The sequence below is a fragment of the Pleurodeles waltl genome, chromosome 2_1 (genome assembly GCF_031143425.1).
Source record: "Pleurodeles waltl isolate 20211129_DDA chromosome 2_1, aPleWal1.hap1.20221129, whole genome shotgun sequence".
Classification (NCBI taxonomy): domain Eukaryota; kingdom Metazoa; phylum Chordata; class Amphibia; order Caudata; family Salamandridae; genus Pleurodeles; species Pleurodeles waltl.
The window spans coordinates 108,942,243-108,969,106 of record NC_090438.1 but is presented as its reverse complement, the minus strand read 5'-3'; the positions used below and the strand labels follow the sequence as shown (position 1 = coordinate 108,969,106).

The 26,864-nt window shown below is 46.9% G+C and overlaps 1 protein-coding gene across 2 annotated transcripts in view; it reads right to left on the bottom strand.

Moving 5' to 3' along the window:
* Positions 1-26,385, bottom strand: part of FGF16 (fibroblast growth factor 16) — a 42,904-nt gene extending 16,519 nt beyond the window's left edge. The window contains exon 1 of one of the 2 annotated variants that reach the window (XM_069211049.1): positions 25,809-26,385. In XM_069211049.1, coding sequence (XP_069067150.1) covers positions 25,809-26,082 — 274 coding nt within the window. In that variant the 5' untranslated portion in view covers positions 26,083-26,385. The remainder of the gene's footprint in view (positions 1-25,808) is intronic. The other variant, XM_069211040.1, reaches the window with a different exon arrangement.
* Positions 26,386-26,864: the final 479 nt, after the last annotated feature.

Here is a 26,864-nt window from a genome sequence, read left to right as displayed (position 1 = left end):
ACAGGCTGGGGCAGACTGGGGCCTCTTGGCCTGGAGAGGCATAGTATTCATGGGATAGACATGGGGAGATCGCGAGACTCAATCAGGAAAGTTGTTACAATAGGCAAAATGTAAATAACTTCCTGGTGAAGCACCCCCGAACCCCAGTCCCTACAGTTCGGAGCCCATTACCCTGCACGAAGACCAGTGCCTCTTCCCGGGGGTCTGGAGACGCGTCACACGCAAACACTGGAGAATCTCTTTGGCTGATCTCAATGGCTGGCTGGAGGTAGGGTCAAGTCACATCAGTCATTTAAGAAGTTTGGCTATGTTTGTGTTTTCTGCCTCAAATATGATGTAGTCAAGCTCCGCCCAGTTTTATCATCATCAGTTGTGCAGGCTTGAGTGACTGAGGAGACAGGCTATGAACCACTTTGGGTCCCATAAAGTGATATTTATGAGTTCAGTGATTATTTCAGTCTGTATAGCAATTGCAGCCTATCGCTCACTGTCTGTGGGCCTCTAGAGGCTATTATTCATTCACCTACCTATCCTTGCATTTGACGGGAAGCGCCTCGCATCAGCTTAAGCACATGGATAGCCAGTTGTTGCGGGGCCCAAGACCGGAAAAGGAAATAGGAGAGAAAGTTGGGACAAAGTTCAAAAGAGGGCTTGTAGTGTGTTTGTGAGGCCAGGGCTGGTGTCTTGACCCTCACAACACCCACTCCCTTCATTACACAGAGTACCCCTCACTTGCATGAGATTAAATCTGGACCAATAATTATTTAGAGATTAATCTCAGAGTAATTCATTCTGGGTCCCCATTTGTTTTATTATTGTTCCACTAACATCAGATTAATATTTTGGTTTTTACCCAGTGTTAATTTCGTTTTCTTCCAACTTTCAGGGGGCTGAGCCAACCATACCCGTTTTATCCTTTTATTTACAGGGGCAATCTCCATGAATCTCTTTTTATTTTTCATTCTATTTTCTTATTTTCTCGACAAAGGTACCTTTTCCTCATTGTAATGTACCTTTCCCTCCACAATGTTTTACTACGGATTTTACTTTTCTTCAAAATGTTTCTTCATTTTGCTTCCCCTGAAGTGTCATCAATGTGGTCTGGTGTTATGTTATAAAAAGTGAGGTCGTTACATCTGATGCTGAACTGAAATCTGGATTCTGAAGGAGAGATTGTGCTGCACAAGTAGCAAAGCTCACATGTGTGCCTCCATTGAATGTTGCCTTGACACAGCCTGCGCGAGGTCTTTGCCATCATTAATATTCACTTTCTTGACCTGATTTACTTAATAGCTTTCCAAATGCTGATCTAAGGCAAATGCCTTTGATGCACATGGCCCAGAAGACCTGGCTTTGGTGTTTCAGGACAGCCTATTTTGAGGTCCAACTGCCCTCACATGTCAGAGCTTTTTTTTTAAATTGATAGATCCGGTCAAGGGAGTAGCCAGAAAATTAAAATACCCCTCACTTTGAACCAAAGCTCTGATAGCACCAAGCAAGTGAAGCAAGTCATTGAGACCCTCCTCGGAAGAGCTCTTCTGTCTCTTCCATTCAAGCATCTATCCATTCATCTTTTCAGCCTTCGTGCCACCTGTTGATATCCCCAATATCACCTTTACATCTTTTCATCCATCGTTCAGTCTTTCACCATTCCATCCGCCCATCCATATCCAAACCTATCCATTAATTTACAACCCTACCAAATGTCTAAAAAAATGCATAGAGCTGAAGGTAGGAGCCAGCTACATAGTTAGCAGGTTAGAACCCCAGCAGGGACCAGTTTGCCTTTCACTGTTTTGGGGTTCATTAAATGAGCGCAAGAGACAGGTGTTAATTATTCCCATGAATGAAGCAACAAGACACAATTTTCTTCATGTTATTCCCCAAAAACTGGGAATAAATGCTTTTTATCACACCTGATAAATTCTCAGCTTCATGGGGTTGGACTTTATAAGGTATGATCACTAACATACTCTTCCAATAATCAGGGAATTTTATCTCACTGTTCACCGACAGCTGTAACAAAAGTTGGGAAGGTGCGGTCAGATACTGCTGGTAGGACATGTGGGAGGAAAGGGAATTGTCTGGGAAAAAGAAGCAAGGAGCCTATAGTTTTGTTATGCAGGTCTCTTGCATGACACTTAACAGGCTTGCTTGGATTATGCCCACTGCAAGGAGCTTCTTAAGACTTGGTTTTTCTAATTCTTGGACTCTGCTCTGTTACCTGATTGTTGCACTCCATCGCCTGGATACTTCTTCGGAGGTGATTCACTGCACTATATTAAGCATCTATAACATGACATGACATAACATAACATGGCCAGTAAGTTGCTGTAAACTACTACGTGGAATTTGAGCGCAAGAGAGGGAAGGAGACCACAGGGTGGTGGTGAATACCCTTGTATGTGAGGGCGTGTGTATGTGTGTGGGGAAAATGGCTTCACAGCTGCAAAAGTCTCAGCGTCTACGAGTTGCTTTAACCCAGTATTGTCTTGTAACAGGAATTTCTGTAATCTCTGATTTTAGTAGGTGTTCCAAAGTTGCCTCAAGTGCAGGATTTCAAAGGCAGGCACTGAGCCATATCCCCCATCAAATTTCAGCTCTCTTTTCATCTTGGTCTGCTTCAGTCAGGGAAGTGGCCTTTTCACAGGCCTTGTGGCGGTATCAATGACTTGGAATGTTGTCTGGAAAGCCGTGACTTTTGTGGGATTTAGTAAATTTACAATGACTTGTGAAGAAGGCGGTGAAGAACCAAACCATTGAGAAGGGGGTGCTATAATGGCTGCGTTGCTGACTGTGGGACCTGGAAACCTATGTGCCTTCATTACACTGCAGGAAAGTGGAGAGATGGGTGCGGTTATGGTCTTGGATGTGTAAAAGAAAAGCATTCTTCTTTTACCACCAATAATGAGTGATCCCTTCCTCTGCTAGACAAACTCAGGTGGAAAGATGGTCTGGTAAGAGTTGTGGAAGGAAGAGGTTGATGGTTAGAAGATTTAGCAGCAAGTAGAATGAATAGCGTACAGGAGACGTGATACATGGACCTATAGTAGGTGCTAGCCAAGGCCGGACTTGCTGTAGCAGGCATTGGGCATCTCCCCAGGAGACTGGAAGGGTGGGAGACTGCTTTTGTTACAAGAGAGGCCAGTTTTGTAGCAGTTCAGCAGTTTTAAAAGCACTTCAGAATTCCTTGTATATCCAATGGTTTCTGGCAACAATAAAAGTGCCAAGATAACTCTGTAGATTAATATAACTGCTGGAGAGAAATCAGAGCTTTGTCCAGTGGGAGTTTTGACTCTCTGGTAGGGCAGAAGGTTAATATGCCTACTGTAAAGAATGTGTACTTTGCAGATCACAGAACAGTATGTTATGTGCAATGCTCAGGGGGATGCTGGTTTTGTCACAGAGATCCATGTGTTACTGTGCAGTTCATAAGTCTCATTCATAATCTAGCACAGTGAGCTATGAACTGCCATCGAAGAGCTGCATGCAAACTGCATGGCACATGCTAGAAAGTTATGTTTTGTCCCAGTCTTTGATAAATTTTGTTGTAGAAATCAATTATTAGTTAAGGCAACCCTAACCACTGTGTTACGTTCTGAATCCTGTGTTTATGCTTCCCCAGACCAGACACTCTCAAAAATGCTTACCAGTATAGATGAAATGTGAATCCTACACCTTGTAGTCCCCTTTGTCTTATGTAACATTTTCTATACACCTGTTTACACACATATGATTCATTGTCCCTGTATGTGTGTGATGTAAAGTGCTCCAACACCCTATGCCACTACGAGAGGTGCTATAAAACAAATGAAATACATGTGAGAGAGGGGCTATGAAGAGAAGAGAGGCCCTGCTAGAGGGTGATAATGGAATCATTGATGAGCCCCAATAAAGACTGCCGTACCACGGTGCACAGTAAGGTGGTCATTTACTGTGCTTTAAAGACTAATACAATTGAATATATAGTAAAAATGTGTTATAGAATGTACCTTTTTTGCTATTTCTCCCCAAATGTTCTTGGACGAGAGAACCCCCCAAACCCTATTGTAGTGGTCAGGCTCTCTCGCTATCCACCCTATGGGGGCTGCTCTGACAAAATTTGCCAGGGCTGCTTTGGGTTCCCAGCCTGGCCCTGGTACTAGCTATAGTAGGTTTTCACTGAGCTGTTTCACTTATTAAGAAAGGCTCCCTAGGACTAAGGCATCCTCATGATCTCCCTGCATTTAACGCTATGAGTGATCGCTCTATGTGAGGCACAACAGGACATTTCTGGCTCCCAATTCCAATGTTGCATCCACAGTTATTAACCCCAGAGCAGGTTCCTGATGAGATATACCAAGATCATCCAACCAGAACAGTGAGACAAATACTCAAACCGCACCTCCCCTTGTCCCAAATATTACATTATGTGATGCTCCCAAACCAGGCAATCACTGCTCCCAGAGTGCAACCAATAATGGTCCAATATTTGAAAACTGCAATTGGAGGAGCACAGACAAAGTTCATAAAGGAAGTAATCATCCAAATGTGTTTCTCAAATGGGATCTTTTATTCTCTTCAATATTTCAGACAACAGCCAACGCGTTTCATTCACTACCTGTGAACTTCCTCAGGGCATCACTATTTTTGTGCAGAAGGTTGAAGTTTCGCATTACAGCGCCTGCAAGGTCTCAACGGCAGATATTCCCTTATATTATTCCATTGGTCAAAGTATATTAATATTAATCCCAGTTTGAATCAAATAACAGCCATAAGAAGCCACTCTGCTTCCATTTCCAAACACTTAGACAAACGCCATGATGAGGTACTGACGAATGATGGCTGTTAACTACCACCCTACCTTTATAGGCCTTCACCTGCAGCTCAAGCCAATAATTAAGAAACCAGGAAATTAAGGGCAGCTAATGCCTGGCACCACAAGCAATGGCACGCAATTTTGATGGCAATTATGTGTTTCTTTTAAGTGATTATGTTTTACCTGTCCCTTAAACTCTTTTATTCAATCGGAGCTTCTTCTGCTTTGTTTGGACTCTTGCTCACAAGCTAAAGGTGTTTGGAAGGGAAAGGGTTGGATGGAGACCACTGTGATAGTTGGCATAGCAGGCTGAGTGATGAAAAGATGCATGCTTTCATATTGTGTTTATTATCCCTTGAGACTTCTGTTAAAAAAAAGTCCCAACATAGTTGAATTATTTCCTGAGGGAGTTATTCCTTGGATAAAGTGAACTAGAGCTGTCCTGTATGCCCTCTTTTAAGTTAAAAAATCCTTCTCATTTTGGATTTCGGCCTGGAATCTAAGGTTAAAAGTCATAGGAACAGTCATCCAAACTAATAATGGCTTTCAAATGAAAATACTTTTGAGGTTCTTTACTGGAACCCTATAACTCAAAGTCAATAAATTCCTTTCACACCATTTTTCTCATGGAAACAGCAAATTAGGTGTTCCATTTATTTCTGGAATTTGAAGTGATACCAGCTTTACTGTCTTGAGAAGATCAAGAGCGGGAGGGGTTGTGAAGCAGATATTTTTTCACCGTGGAGATGATATAACATGGCCCTCTTTGGCCAATGTAGAGGACACTGATTTTTCGCCCATTTATTTGCTTGTGGTCTATAATAAGTTCATGTCAATGTGTAATAAGTATATCTACTCCGTGTTGTGAATCGATTTTCTGTAGTATCCCGCACAAAAGCAGGGGGTCGCGCTAGGGAGCTAACACTGTGTTTGAGCTGACCTCTTGCCTGTGGACTGATGAAAAGCCCCTATGGATTCTGGCATCAGAGTCAATGCTCTCATTCATATGATTATAAAGTAAGAGAAACAATTACTCTATGGGGCATATTTACAAGAAACTGGCTCATCAGCACTGATGCGCTAGTTTTCTTGCATCGCCCCAGCCCCACCTAACGACACCATGGGTGCGCTGTATATAGAATGTGGCACACCATGACGCACGTTATGCCAATAGTGTCAACATTTTTTACGCCATTGTGGCGCTTTGCTGCACTAGTGTCAACATTGTTGATGCTAGTGCAGCAAAGTGCAAGGAGGTCCATTGATTTCAATGGGTGTGTCTTTGTAACGCCTGCTCTGAGCAGGCATTACAAATGAGGCCAAGAATAGTGCAGTGAAATCTTGTAGATTTCAGTGCACCATTTTTTGGGCCTCCTTATTCCAGAACGCCCCCTTGCATACATGATGCAGGCATAATGTGGTGCAAGGGTTGCAAAGTGGCGCAAGCCATACATTGCACCACTATGTAAATATGGTGCAATGAAAATTGCCTCCTTGAGCCACATTAGCGTAAAAAACAATGACTCTAGTGTGGCGCACGGAGGCGCTAGGGCCTTGTAAATCAGCCCTATTTTACCAGTAGCAGCATCAAAAACTGTGGCAAATACTGTGCCAACACGAACACCAAAATCATTACTTCCTATAGTAAGACCATCACCAACATAACGAATCAGTCAACCAACATCTCCATGCTTATAGTAGGCCTTAATGCCCACTGTTCAAAGTGTTAGGAGTGAGGGGAGGGCAATTTTCAGCTTTTAATGCCTGACAAATAGGTTATTGGCAAATGTCACCCATTACAGGCAAACAGACCAAGTATCCCTCTCTGTTCTATGTCCCTACTTCACACTCTCACTGGCAGACAGCAGTAGTCAGTGTTCACGTTCTACGCATTATGATTGGTTGAAGCAATCGCGACATTACTTACAAGGCGCTAATCATTTTTTCATTCTCTTTGAATAAGATTTTAATGGCAGCGCTTGAGAACTCGCAGGTGTACACATTGATCATAAGCATCCCTCAGTTATCAAGCTAATGTTGAGGGTTTAGAGCTCTTGCTAACTCTTCCCAGTTTACACGTAGTAATGTATATTTCGCTCAGGTGGCTATATTACCTGTAATGTAAACACTGTTTGGCATTCCATAGATTGTGGGAGCTTCTACTCATCGCTTTGCTTCTTTTCTGCTGATGTTGTCACAGATGCAATGGCTGCTGGTGGTAGCTGGCGCTGGGCATGCAGGGGAATCTGCCCAGGCCCCCTCCTGCCCCTGGCCCCCTGCCCACATTGGCCTGTGCGTGCCATTGTTAATGGCGGTGGCATGCCCAGCTCCGCTTACCGCCCACCTGCTCCATGCACCAAGTGTGTTAAGCTGCGTAAGAGCTGAGAGAGATCAGATGTCCGGCCATGCACACAAGCAAGTCACCCAGCAATGCTGCGTGTGCAGCCGGGCCAAGGACTGCACCGTTCTGTGGAGCGTCAGCTACAAAGTGAAGCCACCTCCCACAAGAGTGCCAATGTCTGCCCCATCCTAGAACTTGTCTATGAAATGAAACCGCCTCCTACACGAGTTCCAATGCCTGTTGCATCCTGGGACCTTGTCTGAGCAGTGTAGCAGACTCACACAAGAGTGCCAATGTCTTCTGCATCTTGGGACCTTGTCTGAGCAGTGAAGCAATCTCACACAAGAGTTTCAATGCCTGCTGCATCCTGGATCCTTGTCTGAGCAGTGAATCAGGCTCACACAAGAGTTTCAATGTCTCCTGCATCCTGGGACCTTGTCTGAGCAGTGAAGCCGCCTCCCACAAGAGTGCCAATGACTGCCCCATCCTAGAACCTTGTTTATGAAATGAAGCCGCCTCCCCCAAGAGTGCCAATGTCTGCCCCATCCTGGAAATTGTCTATGAAATGAAGCCGCCTCCTACACGAGTTCCAATGCCTGTTGCATCCTGGGACCTTGTCTAAGCAGTGTAGCAGACTCACACAAGAGTGCCAATGTCTTCTGTATCTTGGTAGCTTGTCAGAGCAGTGAAGCAATCTCACACAAGAGTGTCAGTACCTGCTGCATCCTGGGACCTGGCCTGTGAAGTGAGCAAGGCTCACACAAGAGTGCCAATAATTGCTGCATCCTGGAACCTTGTCTGTGAAGTGAACAAGGCTCACACAAGAGTGTCAGTGCCTGCAGCATCCTTCTACCTGACCTGTGAAGTGAACAAGGCTCATACAAGAGTGCCAATAATTGCTGCATCCTGGAATGTTGTCTGCAAAATAAAGCAGGCTCCCACAAGAGTGCTGATGCCTGCTCATTCCTGGAAAGCCCTGACTGTGACGGGAATCAGGCTAACACAAGAGTGCCAATGCCTGCTGCATCCTGGGACCTTGTCCGTGAAGTGAAGCTCGCTCACACAAAAGTGCGAATGCCCGCTCCATCCTCCAGCCCCACTCCCTTAGCCTTCTCGCACAATCACTCCCTTTACAGCCATTCTCTCTCATCTTCTCTCTCGCCTCCCCAGCTGATCGATCTCTCTCACCTTCTCCCTCCCTCTCTTTCTTTCTCTTTCTCGAAGCCTCTCAGTACCTACTGCAAGTAATCCCAGGGTGCAGGAGAATGCCACAGAGGCAGGAGGAACATCCCTGATGTTTCAAACCCAGCCTCCGGGGGCGCAAGCCCACTGGGCAAATGCCTGGAGGAATATAAGGCCTGTCTGGCCCTGTAAGATCTAAGCAGGGGCGTAGCTTGGTCAGTAAGATTGAGGGGTGTGAGCTTCGGATTTCCCAACAATCACGCTGGCACGTAATGTTGAAATACATTATACGACAAGCAGGGCGCACAAGAGGGGCTTAGGGGCAGCAGAAAGGGAAAGGACTGCAGATTGGTAGAGGCACCAAGGCCCATATTTATATTGTTTTAGCAAGGAATTTGCGCCGCATTTTAATGCAAAAACAGCGTAAACTTACAAAATACAATTGTATTTTGTAAGTTTGTGCCGCTTTTGCGTCAAAAAATGGCACAAACGCGGAGCAAAAAAAGTTTAAATATGGGCCTAAGTGAGAGAAAGCACATTATTTTGTGAAATAACCAACATTTTTTAAGTATTCCCAGACAGAGGGAGAGTGTATGTTCATTTTTGTTTGTGTGTGTAAAAGTCCTGGTGAAAATCAAGACACCTCACTGTACCCGACTAAAAGCCCCTGTGCACAACTATTTATCACAAGATACATTTGTTAGGGGAGTGTAACACCCCACACACCCCCCTTGAAGCTAGACCCTGGATATAAGTCTGTCACTTAGTTAATAATTTATTTCGAACAGCAACATTTTAATCAATAATGCTCTAAATGGAAGCAACAATGGCACATAGACTAGTGAGGGTGGACTGGTTAGCATAGTTTAGAGAACTAGCAAGGTATGGAATACTCAGAAATGTTACCTATATGACATTGGTGAAGACAAGCTTTCGACGAACATTGAATATATACCGGTCCATGCTCGGCTCTGAAAGCAGCCCTCTAGCCCGCAGCCTACCGGGGAAATGCCAGCCTAGCCGAATGGCCAATCCGGCGGTGGATGGATGGATGGATTAGTTGAGGATGGATCCTGGAGGGGGAGAGCCAACAGGCAACATTTGCTTTCTCCAAGGCACTCTGGCACCCCTTACTTGAGAGTCTCCAGGCGGCTGCCAGGCCTTGCCCCAGCCCTGGTCATAGCAGACAGATTAAATCGTAAAGTGCTAAGAAACTTCACAGCTGCATATTTAGCTCTGCAACTAATTGTAAGCAATAATCACGGTTACACCAGGGCTCTCCGTGACTTAACGCCTCTCATGAGTATTTTTTCTGTTAGTGCCACAAAAGTCTTCATTTCACAGTTTTTTTTAACATATCAAAGTTTTCAAAGTGAAACAATATCAAAGGGACAAATGTTCTGGAAAGTCGATGACTTGCCAGCTCTGGGTCCCATGAAGGTTTCAGCTTTCAACATTCATTCCGAAAGCTTCAAACCAAGCAAGTGGCCTCATGTAATGCGTGACCCTTCACCCGCCGTCCCCTTTAAAATGCAAACCTGCCCACTCACACGGTACCGCGGCTGTGTCATGCCGTTTCAGCTCCCTTCACACGGTCACACGGTGGGGAACCAAAATCACAGGGTGGCGGGGAAAACAGGTTGAAACCCACTGCACAAGGTGCCTTCCCAGCTTCCAATATGTGATTGATTAAAAAGCCAAGAAATACACAATTAGTTGCAATTCCTAATTTAGAGCGAGAACCCTTCTTGTAGTCTGAAAACATCTCTAGGCACGTGCATCTGAGTGTCAATCACTCTGGGGCGGACAATGAATGGTGCCAGCAGCTCAGTGCGGGTACATGCAACCACTAATGTCACACTGGGTCACACTACCCTGTCCTCTGGAGAGCCCCCGGCCGGCAGCACAGGCAGCCTAGCCTCAGACGTCCCAAGCCTCTCGTAGTCCTAGGCAGCCGCCTAGGGCGCCATCATCAGGAGAGCAGCACATACAAGCATCACTGAGGACCCTCAGCCAGGCAGCAAGGCCGTAAAATGCCACCAGGGGGGCCACCGCTCATGCACCGCCCGTCTCCCCCTAACTCTGCAGCGGAATGAGTGCCAGACAGGTGTGGCAAGGCGTAGGCGGGAAAAATAGAGAAGCGTGAGTGCTGTACCGCCGACAATATTTCATCACTGTGGAGAAGCGTCACTGCTGGACTACAGACAATAGGACGTCACAGCGGAGAAGTGATAGTGCTGTATCACTGACAATATAATATCACAGTGGAGATGTGCTAGTGCTGTGCCACAGACAATATAACATCACAGTGGAGAAGTGATAGTGCTGTATCACTGACAATATGACATCACAGCGGAGATGTGCTAGTGTTGTACCACAGACAATATGATGTCACAGCAGAGAAGTGCTAGTGCTGTATCACTGACAATATGATATCACAGCGGAGATGTGCTAGTGCTGTATCACTGATAATATGACATCACAGCGGAGATGTCCTAGTGCTGTACCACAGACAATTTGACATCACAGCGGAGATGTGTTAGTGCTGTATCACTGACAATATGACATCACAGCGGGATGTGCAAGTGCTGTACCACAGACAATATGACATCACAGCGGAGATGTGCTAGGGCTAGATCACAGACAATATGACATCACAGCAAAGATGTGCCAGTGCTGTATCACAGACAATATGACATCACAGCAGAGATGTGCTAGTGCTGTATCACAGACAGTATACCATCACAGCAAAGATGTGCTAGTGCTGTATCACAGACAATATGACATCACAGCAAAGATGTGCTAGTGCTGTATCACAGACAGTATGACATCACAGCAGAGATGTGCTAGTGTTGTATCACTGACAGTATGACATCACAGTGGAGATGTGCCACAGTGGCATTGTTATTTTTACTATGAATATTTATAGAAGATTATTCAAAATCGTGATCAGCCATAATCAAAATAAAACATTAAGAAACAAAAACTGGTTACATTTGAGAACATACGTTTCTATGAATCTTCTTTGCTTTGCGCTTCTGGTTTGTGATTCACACAAAATTGTCAGCAAGCACAGCTGAAGATGCCTCATACTTCAAGACCAGGTCGTGACCACTCCTGGGCACAGGCAGAGACAGTGGGAGAGAGGTCCTTCTCTGTATCTGCACAGCCTGCAATATCCTGTCTGATTTGGAAAGGACACCCGCCTTTTTTTAAACTTAAATATTGGAATTAAACAAATTCTAAGTGTGAGAATTGCCTGACTGAGCGTGTGGGAGAATTCTATGAATGATCCGGCTTCCTCTTAAGCAGAAGGCAAGAACACAGTGGGTATGTCTTTCAAATCTTCAATGTCCAAAAGCCCAGACAACCAACCTCAAGCATCCCTCTTAAATGAACTGTATTAAAGCCTCTGGACCCAGAGGGAGCTTAGACCTGCATTCTGTGGGGCATCCTTCATTGCAGTTACCTAAGTGTGGCATCCACCAACACGCAAGAGTTGTTCCAACAGGTTGGTTGCCTCCCATATGAAGGCACATAGGGAATCCCAAGCCACTGTTCTCAATTGGTGGCATCGCTTGACAAGAGCAAACTCACAGACTAGGCATTGTTTAACTAAACCAAATTAAAATCTCTGTTGTGGATTTCTTGGTGACCAGAAAACGTTCCTATAAACCTGGCACTGCAATATATCCAAGAGTGTTTAAGGGTGACGCTGATATTTAATTTGGCCATGGTTTTGAGCTGGTAATAATTTGGCCCTTGACTTCTAATAGTGGATTCTCTGAAAAACTAGGCACCCGTCTAGGCAAGCACAGAAGGGCAAATGCTGGACCTTTCGTTTCACGTTATGGTGTAGCACAATGATGTTGTGGGTAACCTGGATCAGTCAGCCTAACCCCCACATAGTTGTACGTCGGGGGTCACTGAATTTGTTTGGCCCTAGTGTAACAACTACTGCTCTTCTTAGTGGCCCTGCCAAAAATCATGGCTTTAATTTTAGCTGCATTAACGAGGAGGTGATTTCAGATATTGTAATTATTTAACTTTGTTAATGACCTCACTAGACCCATCCTTGTTTAATCAAAAATCACCAAATCATCAACCCACTGCAGCAACTGTATATGAGTTTTGCCTAATTTTGGTGGGAGCGACCTGACTGTTGTCAGGGCCTCCCCTAGATTATCTGGAGAGAGGCTGAAAAATAGGGGTGTGAACAAGCATCCCTGCTTCAGTCACTTTATGAAGTCTATAAGTTCAAATAGATGCGCAGCCTGTCCTAGCTTGAGTTAGACCCAAGCTCTGTTACACGGAATCTGGATAGCCTTAAACAGAGTTTCTGGAAAATCCCACATTATCGACTTACAACATCAATTCCCTCTGCCTACCCCAACAAACACAGCACTAGAATCACCAGAACAGCCATAGAAATGTGTATCACTGCCATGAACAGCCTAGTTAGTTAATACGGACTGGGGAGCATGCATGCTGCATTGTCCGTAAGGCAATGAAGTCTGGCATATCTCGGCACCAGTCAATCAGGCTTAAGGCTCACGGTGGACCATACATGACACGCAACAGCAGAAACACCAGACTGGAAATCAGTAAATACAGGAAGGCGAACACCACCAGATACCAAAGGGCAGATTTACTAATACTTGGTGCAGGGCAGCAAGTCAACGTGCGGCTCTGCATCAATTGGAGAGGGCAGGAGTGTGCCATATCTATTAGGATAGGGCACATTTCTGCTCTTGCTCTGCGCTGGCGCGCTTGTGGCTGTCATGTGCTGATGCAGGCCCCCTTGCACTGCGGTGCAAGGGGGCCTTTGTTCCAGCCAGGATTGTTTGTGTACAGAAAGGGACATCTTCCTGCACAAATACTATCCTCGGAGGCTTTTTTGCACACGTAGAAAGCAGCACACATAGAAAACGGAAAAAACAGAAGAAATAAACATATTTCTCCTTGTTATGCCTTCCCTGGGAAGGTGTACCATTTTAACGCATTCCAATGTGTCCTAGTGCTAGTAAATCTGGGAATGTGGCAAAAAGCATGGGCGGATGCTGGGAACACACGCACTCTACCCATGGAATGCCTTCCCAGGGCAGAGTAACCCAAGGCGTAAGCTTCTGCCTTCCGTTGCTCCAGATTTGCAAACACAAAGTGGCTCTGCGTGGCATAGTAAATCTCACTTAATGGACTGTGAAGACCTTGTGTCACCTTAGGTGGTACAGGGGCAATGCAATTCCTTGATAAATCTGCCCCCAAATGTTCTCCTGGTGCTTTTAAGATTGTTAAGACCATCCAAGTTCACAACCAGCTTGTACAATTCCTTCTCCAGCTCTACCTGGAGCTACAAACCCTTCTCTACAAGCAAGACTCCTAAAATCCAGGTAATCGCGAGCGACAGAACTACTTCAGAGTGGCCACTTCCACCCATCCCCAACATATGGCCTCTCCCAAACACAGCTCTGCCCCCTGCTTGCCTCCCTGAGCAACCTTGTAAGCCTCAGCTCTGCACCCTTCCCCTCTGTGCTGTATGTCAGCCTTGATGCTGAGCCCCTCTCATCTTCTGAACAACCCATTGTGGAGCACATGTTGCAAACAGGGATTTGTTGCTCTATGGTTAGGTTGGAGCTAGATAAGTGTCAGATAGGTGTTGCTGTTGTTATTTTGCACTTACACTGTGCACAATGAGGTGTGGGTATGGGATTGCAGCACTTTCGTTGGGCAGGGATGAAGTACATTCGGGGGCGTGTGAAATTACTGCTGGGGCGTGCTAGTGCTGCGCTGCTAATAGAATGGCATTACTGCAGCAAGGTGGGAGCACCTCAGCACTTTAAGTGTAACGTAAGTGTAGAGAGGAGTAAGTGCTGTACCGCTGAAATGGGGCACTATCTGTATCACTGAAAGTGTGGCCTGTCTGTAGGGAAGTCCGCGTGCAGTGGCAGTGACAGTGTGGGATTACTGGAGAGATGTATGTGCCTTGCCACTTTAAGTATGATATAAGTGAAGAGGAAACCGAATGTTGTACCACTGAAAATAAAGCATTAGTGAGAAGCAATCCATGCACTGGCTCTTTGCAAAGACGCCATTGGTGGCCAAAGTGCCGTTGCTATGCGATGGAAGTGTGCCAGCGTTGCAACCACCCATGGCATTGCAGGTTTCAGGCCCGTGCACCACTACTGAATGCCACGAGGCTGCTGTTCTCTGGCATTGCTCATACAGAGTGACTATATCTACCAAATACTGCAAAGAATCCATCATGAGGGCTTCCAGCGAGTATCATAATGGCGTGGAAAGTGCTTGTGCTCTTCCAGTAGGGCATCACTGGATAGTGCCAGAGTTATTCAGAAAGTACCATTACAGGAGAAATGCAGTCCTGTTGAGAAATGCAACTGATGTCCTAATGAACCTTTAGCAGTACTGCTGAGACGTGTGGGGGCACTGCCCTGCCAGCGGTGTGGCAGAACTGAGAAGACGTGCTCATAGGGTCCTATTACAAGCATAGCAGCACTGCTACGAAGTCCTACTGAAACCATAGAAGTACTGCTGAGAAGTGTGGATACTGTCCTACTGAAACTATAGAAGTACTCCTGAGAAGTGTGGATACTGTCCTACTGAAACTATAGAAGTACTGCTGAGAAGTGTGGATACTGTGCTACTAATGGTGTAGCAGTGATAATAAGAAGTGTGGATAGTGTCCTATTAAAAGTATAGCAGCACTGCTGAGAAGTGTGAATACTGACATACTGTAAATATAGCAGCACTGCTGAGAAGTGTGAATACTGACATACTGTAAATATAGTAGTACTGCTGAGAAGTGTGGCTACCGTCCTACAGAAACTACAGTAGTACTGCTGAGAAGTCTGGACACTGTCCTACTGATGGTATGGCAGCAGTAACAAATAGTTTTAATAATGTCCTATTGAAAGTATTGGATACTGACTACTAAAAGTATAGCAGTACTGCTGACAAGAGTGGATACTGTCTTCCAAGAAGTAATGCCCATAAATGTGGATGGTGTCTTATTGAAGCATTCCAGTTCTGGCGAGAAGTGCTGATACTGTTGCATAGAGATTTCTTTTACTTATAGAAAAGTACTGTAGTACTGCTAAGTAACATTACTGTCCGACTGAAAGTACTGAGTCTTGTTGAAAATTGTTTTTACTATGTTATTGCTGAGAACTGCTGATTCTGTCTAAATGAAAGTGTTGCACTTCTGTTTAGAAGTGTGAATACCTTATTACTCTCCGAAGGTAAGGGTTGTCCTGCTGAGAGGTGCTATTACAGTTTTACTGAAAGTATTGTGATCCTATTTAGAAGTGCTGGTGTAGTGTTGCTTTAAGAACTGTAGTGCTGTTGATGTGCTTATGCACTGCTACTGTAAGTATTGTAGTCCTGTGAAGAATTTCTGCTGCAGTGTTATTGAAAGTATTTTGTTTTGTTGAGATCTTCTGATACAGTGTTACCCAAGATATTATAGTACTATTCAAAAATGAGCACACTTGTTACTGAAACTAATGTAGCCCTACTGCAGGTGTCATTATAGTGTTATTAAATGTATGCAATCCTGCTGAGAAGTGCTGATACAGAGTTACTGAAAATATTGCAGGCCTGTTGAGAAGTGCTGATACAGTGTTACCATAAGTATTACAGTCCTATTGTGAAGCACTGATACCGTGTTACTGAAAGTCCTGTAGTTCCTTTGAGAAGTGCTGCTATAAGATCTGATGTAGTGTTGCTGAAAGTGTAGCAGGCCAGCTGATATGTGCTATTAAAGTGTTATTACAGGTATTACAGTAGTATTTAGAAGCGCTGATACAGTGTTAATGGAAGTATTGTGGTCCTGCTGACAAGCAAGCATATCATGTTACTGTAATTAGAGTAGGCCTGCGAGATGTGATGATACAGTTGTATGAACAGTATTACAGCATTGTTGAGCAGCGCTGGTACAGTAGCTGATACAGTGTTGTGTGTTAAAAGTGCTGTAGTCAAGTGGAGAGGTGCTGATACAGTGGTATTAACAGTATTACAGCATTGTTGAGCAGCGCTGGTACAGTCGTATTAACAGTATTACGGCATCGTTGAGCAGTGCTGACACAGTGGTATTAACAGTATTACAGCATTGTTGAGCAGTGCTGGTACAGTCGTATTAACAGTATTACAGCATCGTTGAGCAGTGCTGACACAGTGGTATTAACAGTACTACAGCATTGTTGAGCAGTGCTGATACAGTAGCTGATACAGTGTTGTGTGTTAAAAGTGCTGTAGTCAAGTGGAGAGGTGCTGATACAATGGTATTAACAGTATTACAGCATTGTTGAGATGTGCTGATACAGTGCTATCGAAATTATTACTGTCCTGTTGAGAAGTGTTGATACAGTTAGTGAAAGTATTGCAGTACTGCTGAGAAGTACAGATACTGTGGCTGGTACTGTGTTGCTGAAAGTATTGCAGTCCTGCTGAGATGTGCTGGTACAGTGTCACCATAAATATTACAATACCCTTGAGATTCACTGTGCAGTATTCATGACAATATTACAGTTCTATGTTGACTTATACAAAATTAGGAAAATCACCTTCAACATGTGTTTTTTCCTCTTTGCAGTACATACTTAAAGCAGCAACTATAAGAAGAAATCACGAAAATACTTTCTAGAACTGCCTTAATAATCCATGGCGGATACTTAAAGTAAACAAAGACAGTAAACCCATGTTAAAATCAATACAGTCGATTTTAGATATTCAAGTATCATGTCCAAGTCTTTGAAAAATCTTTCAACAAATAGCTGGTTCTTTTCTGTGGGAAAGGAGGCAACTTTAACTATCATACATTATTTATACAGAGATTGTGCGTGCCCTTATGATGTGGCATAAAGAAAACCTCTTGCGCCTTGCAACATTAGTTCCTACATCCTCATTGGTCATCCTTTCTAATATACAAAAGTGAAAAATTACACATCAGAAATTATGTTTTACTGGCAACCCAATCACATGAAAAATGCACTCTCTGTTCAAGTTGGGAGTCTCAAAAAACTCATATGCCTTTAAGGACACAGAAACATGGTTATTAGCAATGGGACTCTCTCATGGTCATGGGGTACAGACACTTGGATATGGAAAAAGGCAAGGCCATCAATGCTGACACCCTGACACAGACATGAGCCTTCAGGACACAGGCATTGACCCTGGGATGGACATGGAACCTCAGAAACATACATTGACCATGATATGGACACAGGGACCCATGGAAACCACAATTGACTCTGACATGGACATGACCATGAGGACATGGACCACGGAAGACAGATATTGACCCTGAGATGGACACAGATACTCGGGCAAAGACTGTTGGAAATAGATACTATCAAATGGCCATGAACACTATGTCATGGACCTAGAGAAGCTCATACTAACTCTGACATTGATACAGAAACCCGAACCATCTAAGACTGATCTTGACCCAGACATGGACACAAACATTAGGACAGGTACCACTGAAGACAGACATTGTCTCTGAGATGGACATGGACACTTGGACCCTCATAAACTGATAGTGACTCTGAGATGGACATGGACACTAGAACACGGAAACTTGGAAACTAATACTAACTCTGATCTGACATTGATACGGCACTAGGACATAAACCATTGGAGATTGACCGAGACATGACCACAAACACGGGGACATGGACCATGGGAGGTAGATATTGTCCATGAGATGGACACGGACAATGGGACCCTTGGAAGTCAATACTGATTCTGTCATTGACACAGACACTCGGACATGGACCATTAAATACAGATACTTCCCACAGATACCGGGGGCCATATGTACGAATACATTTTCCCATTGACACAGAATGGGGAAAACCCTTTGCTACATCTGGCCCTAAGACTCGGACAAGGAAATTGATATTCTGGCATGAATACTATGACACAGACATCAGGACATGGACATTGGGCCAAAAACAGCAGCATCGACACAAGGGAATGAACATGTGCCCTGACACCAGGACATGGACAGGATCCTCGAAAAAGGAATATCGACCTTAAGATGGACAGTGGGACAAGGACATGGGCGCTAGCACAAGGACATAGACATGTGCCCTGACACCAGGACATACACATGTGCCCTGGCACCAGGACATAGCTCCTCTGGAAAGAGGCATTGTGCCTAAATTGACACTGGGACAAGGACATGGGAATCTGGATTCAAGAAGCCCCTCGGAAACACACAACACCCCTTGGACAGCCTTCTCACCAAGATGGAATGAAAATTACATATGTTGAGCTGTGTCAATACCACCCTACAATACCGAATACCATGTGTAATATACGCAACACTGTTATTTGCTCTCACAGTCAACACTCACGTACCATACGTGCATGGCTAACTATCTTTAGCAAGGAGAGATATCCATTTTGTTAAAAGAAAACCGAGCTAATCAAATGAAAGTAAGCTAAGATCATTTTGTTTGTGCCACTATGTTGCAACTGGAAGGGTAGTCAAGTGGCTAAATTGTAAATTGTGGATTTGGGAGTTTTACAATCTAATCCTGGCAATTCCCGTTGACCTCTCCCAGTAATCCTCTGCATCTATGCCCCTTCTAGTCTGCTTATTGGGAATTTGCTTTCCAGTGCTCTGCCTGTGCATTATAAATGACACTAACATTTGGTATATTTATTATTCTATAACATTTTTATAAAGCGAATCAATTTGCAATACAGATAACAGCGATATTGTTGATATCCAACTCATTAGTACTCATGTTATCCATCTCACAAAGACCAAAGGCTGACAGTATCTGTATTTTTCAACTTACATGCAAACCAGTCCTTGAAATGGAAAAATAGAAGTGCAGGCACTCTGTACCTAGAATACATGCTTGTTTCTGAGAAGTGCTGGTACTCTCCAATTAAAATTATTACATTTTTCTTGAGAAGTGCAGGTACTCTCCCTCTCAAAAAAAGGGCCTGTATTCAGTTCCGGACAGTACCAGCCCATTTAAAGCACTGATGCAAACCTCTGAGTTTGATGAATTTGGTATACTTTGGCTCTGCTAAAGAGGGAAGTGGAGTTTAATGTGTTGTAAACAAAAAAAAATTACCCTGGTCGAATGACTTGATTGAATATGAAGTAAAAACATAAAACCCACCCACTTTGCTTGGCATTGGATTAATGGGTTTGGGATGATCGCTGAGCTCCCCTCTTCGTGGAGCATGGTGGTACGTTCCGTGTGCGGCTCAGGCAGGCGCTGTGGAGCTTAGAAGCTGCGGCAGAGGGTAAGCAGAGAGCAATGGCGCCTTCCCAGCAGAGGAGAACCACTTGTTTGTGAGGGAGGGGGAGGAAAAGGACAAGGTGTGTGTGTGGGGGCTTATGTGCACAGGAAGTAGTGTCTTACTAGGAACCAGGAGGTCTAACAGCTCAAAAAGCACTGGAACCGGGTTCCATTGATCATCCAGACCAATTTTACCATTGCATTCTTCTCCTAAGGTCAAACGTACACCCATCTGATTGTAATTTATTTATTTCATGTTTTTATATAGTGCATATTAGACCCTAGAGCATCAGAGTGCTTTACATAACACAGCAACAAAAGAACACCAAGGGCCTTATTTACACCTTTAAGGAGCAGGGCAGCGCCACAAGGCTTCTTGCTGAACTGCCCTGCATTAAAAGGGCAGGAATGCGCCATATTAATGAAATCCGGCGCGTTCTTTTCTTTCTGCCTGTGCAGGAATTGGTGCCTAGTGCCAATGCAGGCACTCTTGCACCCTGGTGCAAGGGTATCTGTGTTGTTGGCACAATTGGAACACCTTCCTGCACAAAAAACAATCAATGGAGGCGTTTTCCTCTTTCTATGTGTGCTGCAGAATGGCGGTAGTTAGGACAATAGTGGCAAAAAAATGTACGCTATTGTGGCATTTGCTACACTATCATCAAAAACGTTGACGCTACGGTAGCAAAGTGCATGGAGGCCCATTGATTACAATGGGTGTGTCATGTTAACGCCTGCCCTTGAGCAGGAGTTAAAAATGACTCCAGCAATGGCGCAGTGAAATCTTGTAGATTCTGCTTCGTCCTTGCTTCCACCCATGCTTTTTACCTTCCATCCACCCATCAGTTCACCATTCCATCCATCCATTCTGATATTAATTACATTCATCCTTTCAACCATTCAGCAATGTATCCGCCCAAGTATACAACATTCCTTTCTTTCATTCACCTGTTCAACCATCCATCCTTTAACTATTTCATCTTTCCGTTCATTTACTCGCCCATCCTTTTACCCTTCCAGCTATCCCTCCGTGCGCTCTTCAGACCCTTCATTCATCCATTCATTCTTTCACTCATCCATTCATCTGTTCACTCATCCATCGCTGCATCCTTCTGCCAGTCTGTTCTTTCATGCATCCGCCCAGCCTTCCACCGTCCTGCCATTCCATTCATTCAACCATCCTTTCACCTTTCCCTGCGCCCATCGCTCCTGTCACCCATGCCTTGGTCCCTCCACCTTCCACCCAAACACCCGTGTGCCCTCCTTTCTTTTCACCTCTCTCCTTTCCGCCTTCAGTTCTTTTTACTCTTCATTTCACCAATAAATCCTTCATTTTACTCTCTTTCGCCTTGTCTTCCTTCTTTTCATAGTCACTTCCTTCTCTCCACCTCCCAGTTTCCTTTCCTCTCCTGCTTACTTGTTGTATTTCTTTTCCCAGAGTCTCCCATCTCTCTCTCCCTGTTCCCTCTCTCTCTGGTTTTCTTCCTCCTATTTTCCTCAGTCCTCTTTTCCTCCACCCTCGGCTCCACGCCCCTCGTCTGACATTATTCTCGCCTAAATTCTTATTTAGGAGCTATCTGCTGCGTTGCAGGCAGAAGAAACAGAAATAGTTAGATTTCTCGAAAGCCACCTTCCAGCTCACGGTGCCCAGTGGCAACCACACCCTCCCCTTTAGCTGATAAAGCGGGGTTCACGGAGCTACTGCTCGGCACCCCTAATTCCATTCTTTTGGACATCTCCAGTTCCGTGACCTTCAGCGCCTCTATTTCCAGCGTCAAAGCACCCCAATACTGTTGGTGCCAGCATTCAGTACCTTCTCTGCCCCTTCTTTGGGTTTGCTCAGCGCCCCAGTACCTCAGTACCTCTAGTGACAGTACACTCGTGCCCTTGTTCTTAATACCCCGGGCACCTGAGTGCTTGTACCCTTAGCACCCCTAGTCATCCCTCCCCTCACACCCTGCTCGTCTACTTCCTGAGCAACAGGCACCCCTAGTTTCGCTCCAGTGCTGGTCTTTAAGTGCCCCCCAATTCTAGTTCATAAACTGCTGTGCCCTGAATCCCCCATTTCCTGCACGCCCGTCACCCCTGATTCATGTACCCCCAGCTCCCCATTTCCTGCACCTCGGGCACCCATGGTCCCTATGCCGCTGGCTCCTGTACTCCGGGCACAACTGGTTCCTATGCCCCCGTACCCCTGGCTCCTGTACCCCGGGCACCCCAGGCTCCCGTATCCCTGGATCCTGTACCCCGGGCACCCCTGGTTTCTATGCCCCTGTACCCCTGGCTCCCGTATCCCTGGATCCTGTACCTCGGGCATCATTGGTTCCAATCCCCAGTATTCCTCGCTCCCGTACCCTGGGCACCCCTGGTTTCTATCCCTCAGTACCCATGGCTCCTGGACTCTGGGCGCCCTAGATCCTATACCCACGCCCACCCTGGCCCCGATGCGCACTGGGTAGAATGCCCCCTGCACACAGAAAATGTATTTGAAACTAGAAATCCCTGAATCCCTCCCTCATGCGGTAGGTCAGAGTACATTTGTGGGTGCGCACAAAACCCTTACACCCGCAGAAACTCATTGGCTGGGGATGCAAAGCCCAGCTGGGGTAGCTGACAAGCACGAGATGAGAGTGTGTGGACCTTGTTTATAGCGCCTTCGGGCAGTGTCATTACACGTTTTAACTCGTTAACAACGAGGGGCTACAGAAAGGCCAATGCTCACTCACACCGGCAGCACTTCCTGGTGCAAACAGCTGGCGCTCACCCAAGTTGGTATAAAGTTAATACCCATTTTCCCAAAGCGTTCCATCGCTGTTAGCTGTACATGCCTTTTTATGTTACGCGGCTATAACTTCACTAAACCATTTAAAGACATTGAATAAAGGCAATTGTTGACTGTCATCCATACACCAAAACCCCATCCATCCACCCACTCATCCATCCACCCAAACCCCACCCACCTATCCATCCAAACCCCTTCCATCTACCAACACTCAATCCATCTAATTATCCATGAAGAACGCGCATTTCCTAAGCTTGTCTCGCCCCCACGTGGGTAGTGTGACAGGAACAATGTGCCAGAGCTTCATTTGTAAATAAAAAGGTGCCGGTTCTAAAAGCTCTCCTCTGAAACAGGCGGTGCGAGCACATAATACTGAGGCAGTGCAATCCTGAAGCCACCTTGGGCCACCTCTTCAATCCTTTAACAGCCACTCCCTGCCCCCCCACCCCACCCCCAGCTCACTCTTGCAGCTTCCTGCTTTTCCCCTTTCTGACCCTTCTTCTTTTTTCTCTTCCTCCGTCTTTCCCACGTCTCTTTTGCTCACAATAAATGCTTGAGACACAAAAGTAAGCGCCGGCCCTCAGAAATAAGTGCCGGCGCTCAGCACCGGAAACAACAAGCACAAATTAAGCACTGCAATGTGCACTTATTAAAGCCTCTTACTTCCGGGACCCTGACAGCTCCAGACCCAGGACACTCTCGTAAGTAGTAGGTGGACCCTTCAACCTGTCTTCTCCCTCACCCCTTCTTCTCTCAGTTAATTTAGAGTGCCACCCCTGAAAGTGAGTCTGCATTAAAAGCACGCACTGGACAAGGCTTCTCCAACTAGTAGCTCGTGGGCAGCTGGTAGCTCTCCAGCCACCTGTAAGTAGCTCTCCTGTGTGTAGCCCAGCCTACTAACATATGTATGTCAACATTGTGTATTCGAGACAAAAAGATGTGTATTTTCAGAACTCCGAAGATGACCTTTGGAAGAATATTCCTGAATTTCCAAAATCTGTTTAAAGCTAAGCTTTGAGTGATCAATCATGTGGGGAAACACCACCGTAATATTATTACTAATATGCCAGGGATACTGCAGCTGTGACTAACTACCGAGATGCATTCCAAATTACCAAAGCTTTCTTATTACAGTACTGGTAGTAACCCTGCCTAATGCGCGGAGGTGCACACTGCTGATAATCCTGTGTATGGTGGCCTCTCATGCAGTCTTTACTGATGTGCTCCTTGTTACAGCACTAGTGATATCAGTAGCTCGCAATGATGTTCACTTAACATAAGGAGGCCTTATTACACAAAAGGTTGGAGACCCCTGCACTAGACTGCACTTCACCTGCCCCTAACCTGAGCTGGTGCTGAGTGATCCAGGCTCAGTCACTTGACTCTCTCAGCCCCGGGACCCCCAAAGAGTGCGGGGTACCCTTTGCAGGACCATACATCCGTTAGAGTGCCTCGTCCCCAGGACCCCGGGAGACTGCAGGGGTACACCCGGGTGCTGCCGAGTGAACAATAGGTACCCCCCCTCCCCCCACCACGCTTGGGTGCGCGTTTGTACCCTGAGACGGTGCTAGCTGAACAGATTGCATCCACTAAGTAATTTCATGAGTGTCCTGGGACAGAGAGATCACGTGACAGAGGAACACCGGCGGACCTCCTCGCGCTGAGGGCACTGTGGGTCCTGGACCCTGAGACAGTCTTTGGACGGACACATCACATCCTCTGTAGCCAAGAGGTCCCCCCGAAAACCCCTCGGTATGTAGGGGTCTGTGAGAGGAACTCCTATTGAGTTGCCTCACCCCGAGGTCCCTGGGGAGTCCTGGACACACAGATCTGCCTCACACTGAGGAACCCTGCTGGTCCGGGACCCTGGGGCACTGTAAGAGTATTGTTCCTCTTCGAATTCACTCCTTTGTGAGGTCCCTGAGAGTCCTGGACCCTAAGGTTGTAGGGAGTGGCCACTTCTACTGGCTCGCTGTCCCTGTTGTGCCCTGAGAGTCCTGGACCCGGATGCAGTGTGAGAGTGAGCACTTCCATGATCTGCCTCGCCCTGAGCCTCTGAGAGTTCCTGGCTCTCAGGTAGTATTTCAGTAGGGCACACCACTCAATTGCCTCGCCCTGGGATCCCCTGAGAGTCCTTGACCCCGGAGTAGTGAGGAAGGCTTCACTCACTGACTCGCCTTGCCCTGATGTCATGTGAGAGGACCCTGAGGTATTATGCGGGTAAAGCTCCCTGACTGAGAAGCCTCACCCTGAGAGTCCGGGCCCGGCGGTAGTGTGAGAATATGGTCCGCCCACTGGCTGGCATCGCCCTGAGGTTCCTTGGCAGTTTTGCACCCTGGGGTAGCATGTGAGTTGGATACAGGCACTGGATTGCTTTGCCCTCAGTGACCCTAAGAACCGTGTGACCCTAGGTAGTATGAGAGTGGCGACTTGCCCCTCCCTGAGACCCCCGAGAGACCTGGACCTTAAGGTGGTATGTGAGTGGGATGCATGCCTTGACTTGCCTCTCCCTGAGACCCCTAGAGCCCTAGACCCTGAGGTGGGATGCGAGTGGGACACATGCTCTGACCTCCTTCCCCTGAGACCTCTAGAGCAGTAGACCCTGAGGTGGGATGCGAGTGGGACACATTCTCAGTTGTCTCCTCAGAGACCCCTAGAGCCCTAGACCCTGAGGTGGGATGCGAGTGGGACACATGCTCTGACCTGCCTCCCCTGAGACCCCTAGAGCCGTAGACCCTGAGGTGGGATGCGAGTGGGACACTTGCTCTGACCTGCCTCCCCTGAGACCTCTAGAGCCGTAGACCCTGAGGTGGGATGCGAGTGGGACACATTCTCTGACTTGCCTCTCCCTGAGACCCCTAGAGCCCTAGACCCTGAGGTGGGATGCGAGTGGGACACATTCTCTGACTTGCCTCTCCCTGAGACCCCTAGAGCCCTAGACCCTGAGGTGGGATGCGAGTGGGACACATGCTCTGACCTCCTTCCCCTGAGACCCCTAGAGCCGTAGACCCTGAGGTGGGATGCGAGTGGGACACATGCTCTGACCTGCCTCCCCTGAGACCTCTAGAGCCGTAGACCCTGAGGTGGGATGCGAGTGGGACACATTCTCTGACTTGCCTCTCCCTGAGACCCCTAGAGCCCTAGACCCTGAGGTGGGATGCGAGTGGGACACATGCTCTGACCTCCTTCCCCTGAGACCTCTAGAGCAGTAGACCCTGAGGTGGGATGCGAGTGGGACACATGCTCTGACCTGCCTCCCCTGAGACCCCTAGAGCCCTAGACCCTGAGGTGGGATGCGAGTGGGACACTTGCTCTGACTTGCCTGTCCCTGAAGACCCCCGAGAGCCCTAGCACCTGAGCTGGGATGCGGGTGGTTCTAGCGCCCCGAGGCAGACATGCAGGAGCTCCGCCTGCGGCTCTTACCGAACCTGCTGTGGTCCTGGCGGGTGCCGTGCACCGTGCCGTTGGCGAAGATCTCCAGGTGGAAGCCGGTCCGGCAGTACAGCTGCCTCCGCCGCAGGATGCCCTTCAGGTGCGCGAAGTCGGTGGGCGACCCCCGCTGCAGCCTGCCCTCGATCTGCCCCAGGCGCTCGGCCAGGAAGCCCGGGGAGTCGGACAGGGCCATGCTCCCCAGGGAGGCGGCGAACCCGTGCAAATCCCAATCCAGAGCCCCCAGGAAGCCCCCGATGTCAGCCATGGCAGAAGGGCAGCAGCGCGGAGGCGAGCGTGGACAATCCCGGACTGTTCCCAAAAAGTACGTGTTCGGCGGCGCCTGGTCCCCTTAGAGTGGCCTCTGTGCCGGTGTCCCCGTGATCCGTGCGGGGCCGCGGGTCCCTGCGTCCGACGGGCTCCACAGGCTTGTCATGTCTGGACGTCTGTCTGCCCACCCCATGCGGACTGCACTTTATATAGGTACACACTCCCCTCGGCACCGACATATCGCAGATTTAAATACAGGCCACACCTCGCTGGCATCCCCCTGGCCCGGTGCCCCTCTCCAAGCCCATTCACTTGCTTCTGGAGAGAGGGGGTGGTGGTGCGTGTGGAGGAGGGAGGGGATTCCCTCCCCTTTATCATGAAAAAAAGTTACATATTGCTCTCCATACGCTGTGTTCACACACATACACAAACTCACAGACACTGGCACACAAGCCTGCACACACCCCTCCCCTCCTGCGGGTCGTGTCTTCCAGCTCTAGTGAACGCTATCATCGGATCCTGTACTACACAGGCCATTATTCTGTTAATGGCCTGCGAGGACTGTATAACACGACCCATGCCACAGACATTAAAAACACTATTTTTTTACATACACAGGTGCGCGAATTTGTGCGTCCACGTAGGTGAAATATTTGCCTGAAGCTTTTTACGCCATCTGTACTTTGCAGCACGAGTCCTGGTTAATGCACTATTTTACACTATATATTCACACACACACGTGCACACGTATTTTACCCCATCGGCCATTATGCTCAGTCA